This window comes from Neodiprion fabricii, chromosome 1, assembly GCF_021155785.1.
Source record: "Neodiprion fabricii isolate iyNeoFabr1 chromosome 1, iyNeoFabr1.1, whole genome shotgun sequence".
NCBI classification, from domain to species: domain Eukaryota; kingdom Metazoa; phylum Arthropoda; class Insecta; order Hymenoptera; family Diprionidae; genus Neodiprion; species Neodiprion fabricii.
The window spans coordinates 19467295-19483597 of NC_060239.1; the positions used below are offsets into that span (position 1 = coordinate 19467295).

General features: G+C 36.2%; 2 protein-coding genes and 1 non-coding gene across 9 annotated transcripts in view; 1 reads left to right on the plus strand and 2 right to left on the minus strand.

Annotated features, from left to right (window-relative positions):
* Positions 1 to 7566: 7566 nt before the first annotated feature.
* On the minus strand, positions 7567 to 10080 carry LOC124180813 (nucleolar protein 12). The gene is made up of 3 exons (XM_046566632.1): positions 9913 to 10080; positions 9681 to 9786; positions 7567 to 8190 (listed from the first exon to the last, which is right to left on the minus strand). The coding sequence occupies exons 1-3, from the start codon at positions 10062 to 10064 to the stop codon at positions 7669 to 7671; spliced, it is 780 nt and encodes a 259-aa protein (XP_046422588.1). The 5' UTR covers positions 10065 to 10080; the 3' UTR covers positions 7567 to 7668.
* A 3578-nt stretch (positions 10081 to 13658) lies between these two features.
* Trnaq-uug lies at positions 13659 to 13730 on the minus strand. The gene has a single exon. It is a non-coding gene; the product is annotated as a tRNA-Gln (tRNA).
* Positions 13731 to 14202: 472 nt separating this feature from the next.
* Positions 14203 to 16303, plus strand: part of LOC124176754 (ubiquitin carboxyl-terminal hydrolase 36) — a 45448-nt gene continuing 43347 nt past the window's right edge. For 2 of the 7 annotated variants that reach the window (XM_046558447.1, XM_046558439.1), the window contains exon 1: positions 14229 to 14564. The gene's annotated coding sequence lies outside the window, so the exon portion shown is untranslated. Of the gene's footprint in view, positions 14565 to 14820; positions 15113 to 16038; positions 16155 to 16303 lie in introns of those variants that run through there. The other 5 variants (XM_046558421.1, XM_046558412.1, XR_006869461.1 and 2 more) reach the window with 5 other exon arrangements.

Sequence of the window (16303 nt, forward strand, 5' to 3'; positions counted from 1 at the left end):
AAAATCTCAGACAAGTTTTCGCTAGGCTGAAGCAAGCAGGTCTGAAACTGAGCCCGAAAAAATGCCATCTGTTACAGAAAGAAGTAGGCTTCCTCGGACATATCGTTTCAGCACAAGGTGTGAAGACCGATCCATCTAAAATAGAGAAGGTTTCTTCTTGGCCGACACCTAAGAATAAAGAACAAATTCAGAGCTTTTTAGGCCTTTGTACGTATTACCGAAGATTTGTAAAAGGTTTCGCTAGTATAGCTAAACCTCTCCATCATTTGACCGGAATCAAGATTCCTTTTGACTGGACCCTGGAATGCGAAAAGGCTTTCAAGAAATTAAAAGAAAATCTTATTTCCTCGCCGATTTTAGCTTATCCAGAGGTCGAACTTCCTTTTATTTTAGATACTGATGCCTCTATTTCAGGAATAGGCGGGGTTCTGTCACAAATTCAGGGAGGTCAAGAGAGAGTGATAAGCTATTTCAGTAGAGTTTTGAGTAAAACCGAGAGGAATTATTGTGTCACTCGAAGAGAGCTTTTAGCTGTCGTTAAGACCGTAGTACATTTTCATCATTATTTGTACGGCAGGAGATTTTTGATACGTACAGATCATGTTTCTCTCAGGTGGCTACTGTCGATCAAATCTCCCGAAGGTCAGGTAGCCAGATGGTTAGAAAGGCTCGGTTAGTACGATTTTGACATTCGTCGTCGAGCAGGAATTCATCATGGAAACGCCGATGCTCTCTCTCGAAGACCCTGCGAGGAAATGCCAGAGTGTAAACAGTGTGCACGATTAGAGAAAAACCGTGACCCCTCTCTTATAATACGGAAGATTTCTTTCGAAAATAACCAGGAGGAATGGAGAAAATCGCAGCAAGAGGACGACACTTTGAATCAAGTGAAGTCTTGGAAAGAAGCAGAAACTCGCCCAGACTGGCAGGATATATCTTTAGCCGAGCCAGATTTGAAAATTTATTGGGCTCAATGGGACTCTATCCTTTTAATTGATGGAATTTTATACCGAAAATGGGAATCTGCAGACTTGAAAGAAATCAGGTGGCAACTTTTGGTTCCCAGGTCACGAATTCCAGAGATTCATGCTCTTTATCATGATTCTCCTGCAGGCGGACACTTCGCGTCAAATAAAACTCTGGGCAGAATTCGCAACTTCTACTTTTGGCCCCGTTGCCGGATGGACGTTGAAAATTGGTGTCGAAGATGTCGAATCTGCACGGCAAAGAAAGGACCTCGAGAGAAGGGACAAAGCTCTCTTCAAATTTACAACGTGGGAGCTCCATTTGAAAGGATAGCAATGGATATTCTCGGACCTCTCCCATTCTGGAAATAAATATGCTCTGGTTATTGCTGATTATTTTACTAAATGGCCTGAAGTGGTTCCTCTCGCTGATCAAGAAGCCTCCACTGTAGCACAGGCATTCGTTAAAGAGTTTATTTGTAGGCACGGAGTTCCTCTAGAACTTCATACTGATCAAGGCCGAAATTTTGAGTCAACCTTAATGAAACAGGTTACTCAGATTTTAGGGGTTAGAAAAACTCGTACAACTCCTTTGCATCCGCAGTCTGATGGCATGTTAGAGCGTCTGAATCGGACTCTGCTACAGTATTTGTCGTCCTTCGTAGAGCAGAATCAGAGAGACTGGGACTCCTGGATCCCTTTCTTCCTCTTATCTTACAGATCTGCGATTCATGAGACAACGAAGCAGACGCCAGCCCTCATGCTTACTGGACGAAAACTTCGACTTCCGTCAGATTTAGAGAAAGGCCCTGTTCCTGTGCAAAGACAGCATCAAACAGATTATGCCTTTTTATTACAACAACGTTTAGAAGAAATTCATCACTTTGCTAGGAATAGAATTTCTATGGCTTCAGATAAATTAAAAACTCGTTATGATATTCGAGCCAGAGATTTAAAATTTAATCCTGGAGATTCTGTCTGGCTCTTTCAACCTCGAAGACAGAAAGGACGATGTCCGAAGCTACAAAGAAATTGGGAAGGCCCTTACTTAGTGGTTAACCGGATAAATGATGTTGTTTATAGAATCCGAAGATCTCCTCATTCGCGTCAGAAGGTGGTTCACTTGGATCGTCTTGCTCCTTTTGAAAAAGATCAACCTGGAACAGTCTCTCCAAGACCAGGAACATCCTTCGAGGTTAGATCTTCAAATGAACACCCTTGACGACTGTGATCGATTTGGCCTTCTTTACAGTCGGTTATCGATTGGGAGAAGAATTTACCTTTCGGAATTCATTTGAGTAAAACTCGACCGCTTACGATTATTATTGAAGGAAATATCGGATGCGGAAAAACAACTTTCACCTAGAGGTTTTTAGCAGATCGCCAGGTCTGTACACTTTTAAAACCTCTTGAGGAATATCGAGATGTAGCTGGAATTAATCTTCTAGATTTGATGTATCAAGACCCAGATCGTTATTGCTATTATTTTCAGCATTTCGCTCAAATGGTTATGTTAGATAGACATCTGCAGACGACTTCATTACCTGTAAAGGTGATGGAAAGATCGATATACAGTAGCAATTGTTTTGTAGAAGCTCGTCGAAGGTTAGGTAATTTTCGCGACTTCGAATCTCATTTATTGACGAAAAATTTTGATCTTCTCATTCGCTCGTCTGAGCTCAGAGTAGATTTGATTATTTATTTGCGAGTTTCCCCAGAAACTTCTTTTGCTCGAGTTAGTTCCCGTTCTCGTGAGGAAGAATCGAGTATTTCTTTAGAGCTACTCAGAACTATTCATGAGGTTCATGAAGATTGGCTAGTAAAACAAACCTTTTCTTCTTTGTCGGCTCCTGTTTTGGTTATCAATGCAGAATCCACAGCCGACCAAGCTTATTCTAGTTTCTGTCTTGCAATGACACACGGACAAAGTTAAACCTTTAAATTTAATACTGAAAGAATTTTATTCTTAAAAAAAAAAAATTTTGGTTAACAAAAAACTATATTAACTAAAACTTAATTTTTGAAATTAAATTACATTAAAGGGAAATAACGAGCAATATTTAAAATTTTCTTCAATTCTTCTTTTACATTGTCACATCCCTCGCATCCTTCTGCCTTTTTCACTATGTCGTAGAGACTTTGTTTGCACAAACGACATAGCGCTTTGTCTTTAAAGAAGGTTAAATGAAGGGAGACTTCGTGTTGAAGAAATTCGAGTTTAGAGCTAAAGAAATGATTGAAACAAAAATTATTTTCTTATAATTTATTTGTGTTACTCGATATGATGTACTCACTGTGAGTCAAAGCAGCTTTGACATAGGTAGCCGCTTTTCCTTTTTTCTGAAACTGCGTTCAGTTGACCGCAGGACGTTTCTCTCCACAGAGAGTTGAAATAATTTAAAGTTTCCATTTCGCTGAGTTCTCCTGCATTCTCATGAAGGAATGCTTTGGCCAACATTGCCGCATTTATGTAGGTGTGCTCTTTTGTATCCATCTTTAGAGTCGGAAAAGAACTGTCTTCAATGACTACTTTTCTTATAATGATTTGTTATTTCTGCGTTGCTAATCAATTTGAAGTTTGTTTTCTTCGGTTGTTTCTTTCTAGAAACTTCTTCTCTGGAATCGAGTTTTGCGTCGGACAGGCTTTGGTTTCTTTTATTAATGTGAAAAGAGCCACGATTATTTTTCGAGGTCGATGAGCGATTGCTTGATTTTCGCATTTTATTAACCTTAAGTGTCAGTTTTTGTGAGTACTTTTTCAGGTTACTTGACACAGCCTTTTCCCATCCAATCTTTCCCCGATTCCTGAAGATGACTGGTGGTCTTATTTTGAAGAAGGACGCAGAAATGATTCAGATAAGATCGTTTCTTTTCTTTTGAATACATATTTAATTTATTTTATTCGTGTATTCTCCCAAATTCACTTAGTGAATTTGAATTGTTATACCACCACTCACATTTGTCTTCCAAACTCTAGGGTGTGCTGTCTCTGGAGAAGCCTTGGATTCAGTCACCCATTCCTTTTCCCTGTTTCCTGTGCCGGTTCTCAGAGGGAATCAGTTTTATGTTGCCTAGGACCGAGAGTTCTTCCATGTATCATTTCCCGCCTCGTCGTACATCTGTGTTTGTTTCACCGCACTATTTTCCCTGAAGAGGAATGGATTTTCTTTTCGACGGCGATCCGGAAGATTTGTTGGCTTCAAATTCATGAAGCCACATGACACTAGATAACACTTACCTTTGTAAAAACAAGGCACATAAATTTTTGAGATTATTTAACGCTCAACTATCTGCTCAAGGTTTTCTGTGGTTTACCTTGAGACTGTGGGCAAATGCCAGATAGTAAAAAAGGGAGTTCTTAAATTTTTAGAGCCACAGCTCCAACTCACCTTTGAGCACTGACTACTAGACTACTTTTATAATTGTTTTATCTTTCCCGAGTCGGGACGACTCTTTTTCTCGGGGGGGAGTAGTGTTACAAAGGGTGAAATCACCCGTTTTGCCCCCTCTTTAATGATCTAGTAGTCGGCATAGATAAAAGACGTTTATAAATCTCTTATGTCTTTAAAAAGAATAAGGTTGCTGCGCTAACCGACATTATTGTAAAAACAGTCTTGTTTCAGACTTTAAACGAGAAACACATATTACGCATTAAAAGCATTTTCACAATATTTTATTCACGCTCTTGATTTCTTTGACTTAATAAGTAAACTCGCGGATCCATATTTTATTAACGTAACGTCCAGAACGTTACAATATAATGGGGCATTCCATGCCAAATCACCGAGGTTTCGGCCCGACCCCCTTCGATTTCGCTGAAAATTTTTTATCGTTTTCTACCCCACCAAAGACATTTTTCTGAATTTTTTCATATTTTTTTACCCAACCCAAAAAAAATTACGAATGTTTGGAAAAAACCGCTCTTTTTTTTTTTAAATGCTAGAACTTTTTCAAAAATTGACCGTTTGGGACCTTTTTTTTTAAAAAAATTTTGTTTTTAAATGCAGTTTTCAGAAAAAAATACAAAAAATTTTGCAGATGTCAGGATCTATGAAATATTTCAATATTTAAAAAAAAAACTTTTTTTTTCGAAGTCCGAAACCTTTGATTTTCAATTTTTTTGTCTCAAAAAAAAACTTCAACTTAGACAGTATTTAACCCCCCTATTTAGATTTTGTGCCGACATTTCTTTCTATTTTTTTTTTTCGATTGAAATTTTGTAAATTTGCTTTAGTAATTCCTTATGACATGAACTGCATACACGGTCATCAGTTGATAGATGGAAATGAATAGCCAAATACTCAGGCAGACTTCGTAGAGATTTTGTCTTATTATGTTTATCATGATTCATTGGATTACAGCAACGATTTAAAAATTTCGGCATTTTAATTATTGATAATCAAAAAATTAACTTAAAATAATTTTTATTGAATGACAATTAGCTTATTAATACTTGACACACATTAGAGAACGAACTTGTCAACGAGTTGCAAGAAAAACACTGACATCGTTCAGAAAACATAGCCTTAAAATGATTAAGAAAAAATTAGAAGTTACCTTCATTATCGGTGGTGAATTGTTTATTGGCGATATGAGCAGTTGGTAAAAAATTTCTTATTTGAAAATTTGAAACTTTACTCATCATCACGCGGGGAAAACAAAACTGAATAGATAGAGAAAAATTAATAACACTATACGTTAATAAAATATTTTAAGCTGTTAAAAATAATTTAATACTTGCGCAGATACACTTAACGATTGTTTTTGTACAATTTTTTTCAATTCCTAAGATTTTAAAAACAATCCAAAAAAATTTTAACGCAAAGTTATGTAAAATAACCTAATTTTAGAATTTTTTTTTTTCAATCGAAAAAAAAATAGAAAGAAAAGTCGGCACAAAATCTAAATAGGGGGGTTAAATACTGTCTTAGTTGAAGTTTGTTTTGAGACAAAAAAATTGAGAATCAAAGGTTTCGGACTTCGAAAAAAAAACGTTTTTTTTTTAAATATTGAAATATTTCATAGATCCTGACATCTGCAAAATTTTTTATATTTTTTTCTGAAAACTGCATTTAAAAACAAAATTTTTTAAAACAAAAGGTCCCAAACGGTCAATTTTTGAAAAAGTTCTAGCATTTAAAAAAAAAAGAGCGGTTTTTTCCAAACATTCGTAATTTTTTTTGGGTTGGGTAAAAAAATCTGAAAAAATTCAGAAAAATGTCTTTGGTAGGGTAGAAAATGATAAAAAATTTTCAGCGAAATCGAAGTGGGTCGGGCCGAAACCTCGGTGATTTGGCATGGACTGCCCCATATGTAGTTAGTCTTTCGATTTTCCGTTGTGATGGTGTCAGCTTAACGGAGGTCTATCGCAGGTTATATTAAGAATATAAGTCAAAGTTCGTTTTATTGCCATACCGTGGTTGTAGGAGTGCGATACAAAAATAATAATAGAAAAACCGAAATCAAATAAATACAGCAATGATCATGTAAATGATGCAAACAAAAATAAATAAAGATAACCTAATATCGGTACCAACTTCCGAGGTAAATTAATTTTAATAGATCATAAATATAAATAATATGTGGTAATTGAACGATAAATAATTAATAGATCTGTTGTAATGTTATAGTAGTTGAGCAATAGGTAATGAATTAATCTGCTGATTCATGTTTGCGTGAAAAGCACTAGGAAATAATAGAAATCTCGAATGAGAATAAAAGAATTGAATAATAAAAGCAAGTCTCGATAAATTAATATAAAGGCGCGACAAAATCAGCTGAGAAGGCTGAGCTGATGGTTTGGTTCGATGAATTAATACGCCCCAAAGAGAGTTCGAAATGAGTGTGCTACTGACGTTCCGGCACCTGTTATAGGTATACAGATTCGGCGGCTTTCCCTCCTTTATCGGCATGCTAAATTTAGCTCTAGGTGTGCTGTAGCTATGATTTTTCTGACTCGTTTACGCCAATCTGGCTGTGTCTATTGTCGAGCCTACTCTCGTATTCCCAACTTTCTCATGCTTTCTGATTTTAATCCTATTTGGTGATTTCAGCTACATGCTTATTTGAATGGTTTTTACACGCTTAAATATACTTAATAGCTAATATATCAGTACTGCGGTAGACTAAGTCAGACGCTAGTTTTGCTTAGAGGCTTGTTATTATATTATGACTGGGCAGAAAGACAGCTAGAAGGAATCTGCCGATATCGTTCCAGTTGTCGTTTGTTTGTTGAATAGTTTCAGCGAATATCGTAATGCTCGATACATTTCAGGCGTTACAATACATAAAATGCGATTAAGAAAAGCAGTGTTTGTCTTTCGATTTAGAGTAATTAGAACCTGAGATATGTTGGTTTGAAGTGCCAAAAGATTTTTTTTCTAAAGTTTTGAATTCCTGTGTCTCTTGAACTACTTTGTATAAAAAGCTACAATTAGGAGTTCATTTTGCAATGATAGCTAGGAAGTGAATCCGAGGTGGATGCTAAATTCTGTGACTATGCGTTTAAAATTTGGCCTGCCAGAATTTAAATATCCAATACGTGATACTAAAGAAATAAAATGTAATCATCAGTACGAATATTAGACAATAAAACATTACATCATCAAAATCTTAGTTTATTAAATAGTTTTTTAAGATCTTACATCGGAAGATGCAAATCCTTATAATGATTCATTGTTAAATATGAAACAGAAAATTTTGTCTAACGATGTGTTTTCCGTTTGACCTTCCCTCCATGTTTTTGCTTTTTATCAACTTTGTCACGCAACATTTTTCTTTGCAACGAAATCTTTTTATTTTTTTGCCGTTCGATTTTTTGTTTTAATCGGAAGACTTTGCTTTTCTGTACTTGCTTCGTTGCTTGATGTCTGATCACCCGCTTCACTGCCTTTTTCATATGCAGATCAGTTTTTTCAACATCTGCTTCACTGGACTGATCTTGTTTTTTAGGGACCGTTTTCTTGGTTCGCAATTCCATACCTATGACTTCATCTTCTGCATCAGTAGAATTCTTCTCAGTTTCGCTGTCACTACACATTTTCTCGTTACGATGTGACACTCTATTTTCGCCAATCCAATTGCTTTTCTCAACCAAATCCGCTGCATTCAACTCCAAAACACTAATAGTATGTCCTTCCACCTCATATTCTTCCTTAGAAAGCAGTTCATCTAGCTCAGGAATACTTCTCCGAGATACCAGCATCTTCTTGTAACTCTCACGTGCCTGAAAAATAAAAGAATCTTTATGAAATATCTATTATTTACTTTTTTTACATTATGGTTGTGGTTGTGATGTTGAAAAAGATTTTTTAGTTGTTCTTTTCAAAATATTAGGGGCTTCTGAGGAGCTGATATGTCATTTGCCATCAAAGTTCATGATTTATCTACAGAATGGTATCATGCTTAAGCTGCAATTACTGTGAATGGTTTTCAATTTAAATTTTGGTTTCAAAATCGGATTAACAGACAACATAGAAATAGCGGTGTTGGTATAATATGATACGGATGGGATCAATCAATGCTGAAACCTGAATGGAGTACAATTGAATTATACTTGTGTGCTCGGTCGGTTTGACTGAAAGTTTCAGCAACACACACTGTAGCAGGACATTCAAACTAATATTTCATAATTGAAATGAACATACTAATAACCAACAAGATCAAATTTTTAGCTATAACATAAGGATATAGTTAAAAATAAAATAAACGATACATTGAGAAAAAATGATTATTCTTTGATAAATATTAACTGTTTTATAAATTGAGAATAACCGATTATATAGTGCAAAGAAGCTGATTTAGTATATTTTTACAAAGAACAACTGACTGCCAAAAATGTAGAAGGCTTTTATCGCAGCATATTTTAGTTTATTAAATTATTTTAGTTTAGTTAAGGATTAAGTGATGGTATTTTCATAATATGCTCAAATTTGCCTTGTAGGCTAAGCCTAGTCTTCTCTATGAGTATACAACATAATACATAAACCTTAGTGGTAACCCTGAAGCTTATGCGTTATTATATTGAATAACGGATGATGATTATTCAATAAAGACCAAATTTTGAAATTGTTATTCCTTGAGATAAGTTTTCAATGCAATCACTCCAGTTATTTTATAACTGAACTGCTACCTATGAATTGATGCTTTAATTATTTAAAACTATATTTTATCAGTAATTCATAAAGTGAAATAAATATTTCACGTGAAGATAACAGCAAGTATATGCTCTAGAACCGAGTCATAATTAAATAAAGAAATGTTAAATTTTGATCTCAGTTTATAAGGTGACTAGCACCTTCATTCTTTCAACAATTCTGTTCACAGCAATCACTTCAAATATAAGGAGACTCAACCGAATTCTGGGGTACAATGGTTTTGATTGAAATTCTGACTACGATGTCTTTGTCCAAAATTCTAATGTACAATGTATTTAATACAAATTCGGAGATACAGTATTAAATATATTCTGACATACAATCATTCCAAATAAAATTCTAAGACACAATATCTATGAATCCAATAATGGGATATGATTTTTTCGGACAATATCCTAAGACATGGTCTTAAACCGAATCTTGAAATAAGATGTTGTTGAATTATAACTCAATCGGATCTCGAGATACAATGTTGTACTCAGTCATCACGTACTTAGTGTGGATTGAGTTACAGAAAAATTAACACTAAATAGGTAGTACAAACTTTGTATGTACTTACATCTTGTTTGATTCTTTTCCTTTCTTCCTTAAGCTGTTTTTCCAACTCTTCTTGAGCTTTTTTCTTTCTCTGTAATTTTCGCTTGTGAAACCCGCCTAAGAATTCGCTGAAAGCATTTCAAATTATGCCAACTGGCTTGAATTAGGTTAGGTAAGGTTAGGGTAAGTTGGGCGACGTTTGGCTTCGCGAACGTGGTAAGCTCACGCTAAACTATTTACAGCAATCATCTTACCGTCTTTTTTCCTCGTCGAACACTAGATTAACAGTTTTCCGTTTCTTGGGTCGGCTTGGCGTTCGATTGACGTTCAGTACCTTTGGAAAACACTTAGCTATTCTACAGGCCGCCATTACGTCCATTCTCGTCGCCACGTGATCTTTGATCATGGTTTTATTTGCTGTGCCCAGCGGGATGACACTCAATGCTTTTGGCTGGATTTTGACGTGCAGCGAAAAGCTAGATGCAGCAGGCAATTGATTACAACTAGGATGTTGTGACCCCCGACTCACTAGATGACGCTCACGACAGTGGCTACGCACAAGGTCCCTAGATTATTGGGAAATCTGCCGGGGGCGTGGCTTCTCCTTGCGGCAGAAGCAGCAACTATTCTAAAACGCATTTTTAAATCAGCCTTCGTGTTCTCATGTGAAAGCGTGTATTTATTTACAGTTATTAAACTCGAATTTTCAAAAAAAATTCAATAAAATATGAAAATTTCAATACAAGAAATTTGTGAGTTTGCAAATACTCAGCCTAGTCATAAAAATTTTATTGGTGGTGAAGATATACTTGATGCGGGACATCTAATGAAATGTGGCCTACAGCAATCAGATACTAGTTGTGATAATGAGTGTAAAATAATTGCATTCTGTCTCCAAACTTCTCGTTTAAAAGATCCACCGCATGAAATTGCGGTTGCAATATCGCAACATTGGCTGCAATGAAAAATAAAATTTGATGTTCATTGTTTTTTATTTTTTCTGACAAATATTACACTACAAAAAATTTCATTTCATATTGATGATAAACAAATAATTATGAAGTGAAATTCTATAGGTAATTACTTACATGTTGGTATGAAGTCATTTTTGGTGAAATGTAATGAAAACACTTTTTTTGACTATATAACCTCATTCCCAATTTTCAATGCTTTTATCCAAGCTAATCGACGATCAATTACTTCATCTTCACCAAATTTATTTTTGATTACTACAAAACTAGAATTTGCCGAAGGAAAAGTGTAAAGTCGAACTGTATTGTTCTTACTAGACTTGCTATTACACCCATACACGCAACAGAAGGTTTTATTTTTATTTTCTCGTGGTGGAAACTCCATGATTAAATTTTTTGATCAAATATTGAAATTTAAGATGTTTTTAAGTAATAACTAAGCTTATAGATAATAATTGATTACTTAATATTTAAAAAAAAGTTTAACACTTTTAAACTACATTTCTCACATATTATATTTGATATCAGCAGTTTAAGCTTGACCTGCATAGAGTAGTTTATATTTGATCCGTCAGGTAGCGTATCTGAGTGGATGATTTCCCAATACAGGTCAAGACATGCGTGGGCAAAAAAATTAGTGAGAATGCGCCACAAGTTTCGTATGACAATGGGTGCATTCGCGCAGCACGCCTGCGCGCTTTGAGCGCCAACGGTTACGGACCCGTTCGATTTGGGTCTAGCGCGCTTACGTTCGCTAACGCTCACGCCGTTCGATTTGGCGTTGTAAATTGACCGTAACGGTCACACTGCCTCGCGTAAGAGTGTCCACGCTTACGATCGCTGTAAGCGACGTGTCGAACGGCAAAAAATGCTTTAAGCGCTTAAAGCGTGCTCCGCGAATGCACCCAATGGATGCTTTCCATTTAGGGTGCTATTTCATGAGCAGTAAAAAGCAGCAGTCGTTTAGTAACTCACTAGTTGTCACTAGCATCAGTCTGGTAATTTTACGCAGCAGCAGCCTGCACTTCGTTCTTTTAATTTGACACTCCATCTCTATTCGGCAGAGGCTTATAATTTTGTGAGAAAAAAATTTAATTTAGCTCTGCCTGATCCTCGTGTGTTACGATACTGGTATTAAAGCATTGACTGTGAACCTGGCTTTACGGCAGAAAGTTTTGCTACTTTAAAAATAAGTGTAGAGAGTAAAAGAACCAATAACAAAGACGTATTCTGTGATCTGATACTCGATGAAATGGGAATAAAAAAAGGAATTCAGAGAAACAGAGATGGGACTATTAGAGGTCATGTTGATTTTGGTACTACTTTGGTGTCGAATGATGATCTGATAAAAGAAGCCAAAAATGTCCTTGTTTTGTTGGTAGTTGCTATTAATAATCGTTGGATATTACCAATTGGATATTTTCTCCTGAATGGTATCGGATTAGAAGTATTGTACACTTTGGTCACTGATGCATTGATAAAATTGCATGAAATTAACGTCCACGTTGTATCCCTAACTTTAGATGGGCCTAGTGAACACTTTGCTTTGGTGCGATTGTTGGGTGCTAATCTCAAAATGTTCGAAAATTGACTGACAGTACTGTCAGCAATCTTTCATCTCTTTTGCGCTGCCAAGTTCATGGACAGCTCTGTCTCTGTCCCAGGGAATTTTTATTACTGGCAGTCAATTTACGAACACGGTCTTTGTGTACACTTTTTACACTCGGTCTAGACCAAGTGTAAAAAGTGTAAATGGTTCAATTCGCATGAATGCTACAGGTTTTTCCACCACGTTAGTGAACTGTGATGCGATATATACCTTAAAACTCACGAGTGACAACAAACCCATAACCTCACTACAAATCAGAACAAAGCAGTACAGTATTTCACCTCAAAACAACGTTTAATTTGATAACGGTGTACTTAAAACATAAAGTATGAAATATTTCGTTAACAAATTCCAAAAATGCTTCATCTTATATACTAATTTGTTGTATTAATAAGTGTTTCGAGGAAAAAAAAGGACTATACGTAACGTGCGCCATTTTCTTGACCCCACTTTTTTGCACCTTCTACACTATTGCGTTCGCGCTATCTTAGCTACGCTCGAGAAGCCGACGTACACTCCCCAGCAATCCCTAGTACACTACCCTAGTTTTTTTTACACTCGCGAGTGTAGGGTGTAGCTAGCACGAACAAACCTATGACACGGTGTAAGCATTTCTGGTCTATTCCTTTGCCCGGATTGGCAGCTTACAATAGAAATTTGTACACTGTGTCACACTGTGCTCTAAATGGAAAGCATCCGGTGTGGTTTTGATTCCTGACTGTCACAATGGTTAACCCCAGAATATATGCGTGCTTCTATTTATTTCGTGAACGTCAGAACACTAAGGGCACAACTCGTTAATGCTTAACCTCAAAAAATTGCGCAAGATTGGTCAGAACTGGTTAATGCGGTAATGTGAGTTTGATATTTTTTGGGCGAACGCACATAGAAATTTTTGCTCACGTTATACTGAGAAAAACTAGAACACGCGTGTCTTGACTTGTATAATCTAGGGACCTTGGCTACGCGAACCATAAGTCTATGCGCGAATCTTCCACTCTACCTAATCCTCTTTAACTCAGACCAAATTCGAACTCTTGGAGGAAACATATTCAATAAGATGTGGTAACTCAATGATGAAACTTTCCGAGCACGCATAGAGCGCCTACATGACTGCAAATCCACTCCAATATAGATTATTTTAGCAATGAACCAATCATACGATAGCTTTATAGGTGAAATGCCATGTTATATTGGAAATTTGGTACTGTTATCCAATTACTCGATGTAAGTTTACGATTTATGTTCCATTCCAACTTCCCACTCTTATAAGCATGATCTTAAATTAATTTCACAATAGCGTGGACATGAAAAATTGAATCGCAGAAACATATCCATACACGACCCATATTTCTTTGCCATAAAAAAAAACAAAACCTAATTAATTATTTCAAAAAATTTCCAAAATACACGTTGTCGTAGGTCCCACCGAGATTTGAACTCGGATCGCTGGATTCAAAGTCCAGAGTGCTAACCATTACACCATGGGACCTCTTGGACGATGTGTTTTTATACACTTACAATATTCATAAACCATTTCCTAGTATATGGTATGGTACGAATCATAAACATACGTTGACTTAATTCGGCAATACTCTTTACTACGATAATACAGGAGGCACTCGTTACGTTAAATCGTCCACTGTATGGAAGGATACCCCTCCGTCTATATGTACAAACATCCATACACATATGCATATTATGATACAAATTATGTGAGTGTGTGTATATACACGCTGGCGCAACAATTTAAATCGAATGCATGTGAGTAGACAATTATATAAATGATTTTACGGTACTATTGAAATGGAAATGATCAAATAAGATTTATGCGATTCACATTTATTTTTCTTCTCAACAGGTATTTTCTTTCTATTAGGTCAACAAGAAACGGCAAAATAACCTTTCAATCAATTTCCATCTCATGCACGCGTATACACAAGCATATCCGTAGGATTGAGCCAGACGTTGACTGCATGAAGCGTTGCTGAACGTATCCATGAAGTTAAAAAAACAACTTGGTGATTGGAAAAAATAGCTCATCCCACATATTACACCAAGTTATATTTCATAATCGAAAAATATGATAGTTTGTGACTGAACTTTTGCTAAAATGATTTCTAGTTGAAAAAGATGTGATAAATTTAGTTGTCAGTTGTTATTCGCCGCTTCCGACTTACTTTGCAAATGGCTGCAGTCACGGTGTAGAACAGACGTCGTTTCTGCTTATCAACACGGAATGAGCGTGCGTTGTTCAGGTTTTTTTATACGAGTGAATCGCTGGCAGGACCACAGAGTTCTTCGCCGCGCATGGATAATATCCAAGGTAAATTTATATAAGTCAACGTACTACAACCTAATGTAATACTTACCGATTCACGAGCACGCGCCACCCGGGAGGTTCGGCGGTACGGCCAGCGCGATAACTCCAAATCGATAATTCGTTCAATTTCCACACGCTTTCACCGTATGTCCTTGCCACTTAGCTGAGAATTTATTTCTTCCCTCTTATTTTAGCGCAAAATTATTCTATTCTGCTGTACTATCCGAGACATTAATCATAATTTTTTTTTTGTTGACAGGGGAACGATCGTGTTTTCAATGGCACATGGCCGCGCCGCGATTTTATTGCAGACGCGCCTGATCGAAATTTTAATTTTTTCTGTGTACATATCGTAATATCATATTCTCTAATCTGGCCTCACGAATCTTTGAGCAGACGTCTGCCATACGCCGGTGGAACCAGTAGCGAAAACTAATAGAGTCGTAAGCTTCAGATTGACATTGTGCATTGAAGCCATTTAGCTGTCAGCTTTGCTTGTTGGTTACATCGTTTCTTCCTAATCCCGCCAATTTCGTTGCCAAGTGCCATTGGTAAACTTTCAATTAGTCTTTTAGGATAATTATGAACGTTTTTAAGCACGGAGTCACGTGACGGTTTTAAATGTATTTACGAGATTCGATTCCATTCTTTCGTAAAACATTAGTTCGATTTGAAATTTTTTATGATAATATGATCGTTCAGATATTAGGGAGTGTGCGCTGGTCAGCTATAGCTAATAAACTATCATCTGAATTAATAATCGAATAATTTCCGAAACATAACCTCAAAGCAAAATAAATAGATTAAAAATCTGTGCGATATTTATTCAGCTGTAGCTGACCATAAACTAGTCTACTCTGCAACAATGGCACGATCATTTCACATGAATTACCAAATCAATGTAAAATTTTCAGTAAGTATTAGACGTAATCCTGTAAATACTCTTAAAGCGGTGCATCCGTCCAGTCGGGATTCAGAAGGGCTAGCTTCAATTCTGAGATATGGGTCTGATTGTATTTTCCTTTTGCATATATTGTGTTCGCTTAATGTAATGGAAAAGTGCTCTGCTCTAAAAATGATAAACATCTGTGAATAATTACTATGTTTTGGGACTTTGTTTATTGATTTTATCTCTTTTTGGACCGAAGCACTCTACTGTTGGACTCAACGAACGTATATCTTGGAGGAAAATTTCATCGTACACATATTTGAGATGTAAAGCTAACCTTTATAAATTCCGATTAAACCTATGCACTACCTTAAATCAGTTCCATGCTTAAAAAACAAAAAAATCAGATAATAAATAACTTGTTACTATGTGTGTTGGGTTTTACTTTAAAGTGCATTTCCTCACCGCTGAGGTTTCAAAACCAGTGAGCAAAGGAAATAATTAATTATTTTTTTTTCATTATAAGAACTTAAGCGATAACAATGTTAGAGCATAGAATAATACTACAATTAACACAGACACAACAGTATATAACTAATGAAGGTGAAAAGGTCCGAATAATAATCAATGAAAATTATGAAACATATAATGCAAGCCTACATTGACTATAAACAAGCAACTTTTGCTTGGAAGCAGATTCAAACGTAGAGATAATACAGCTAAATAATTCCAGACATGCAGAGTTTATGTTCACCAAAATACTAAGCCTATGGCCTATGGCTGAGATCACGAGGGAATATTAGTATGGAAAACTGCTTGTAGATACCTTTAAGAATTGTGTCCGGAACACGGA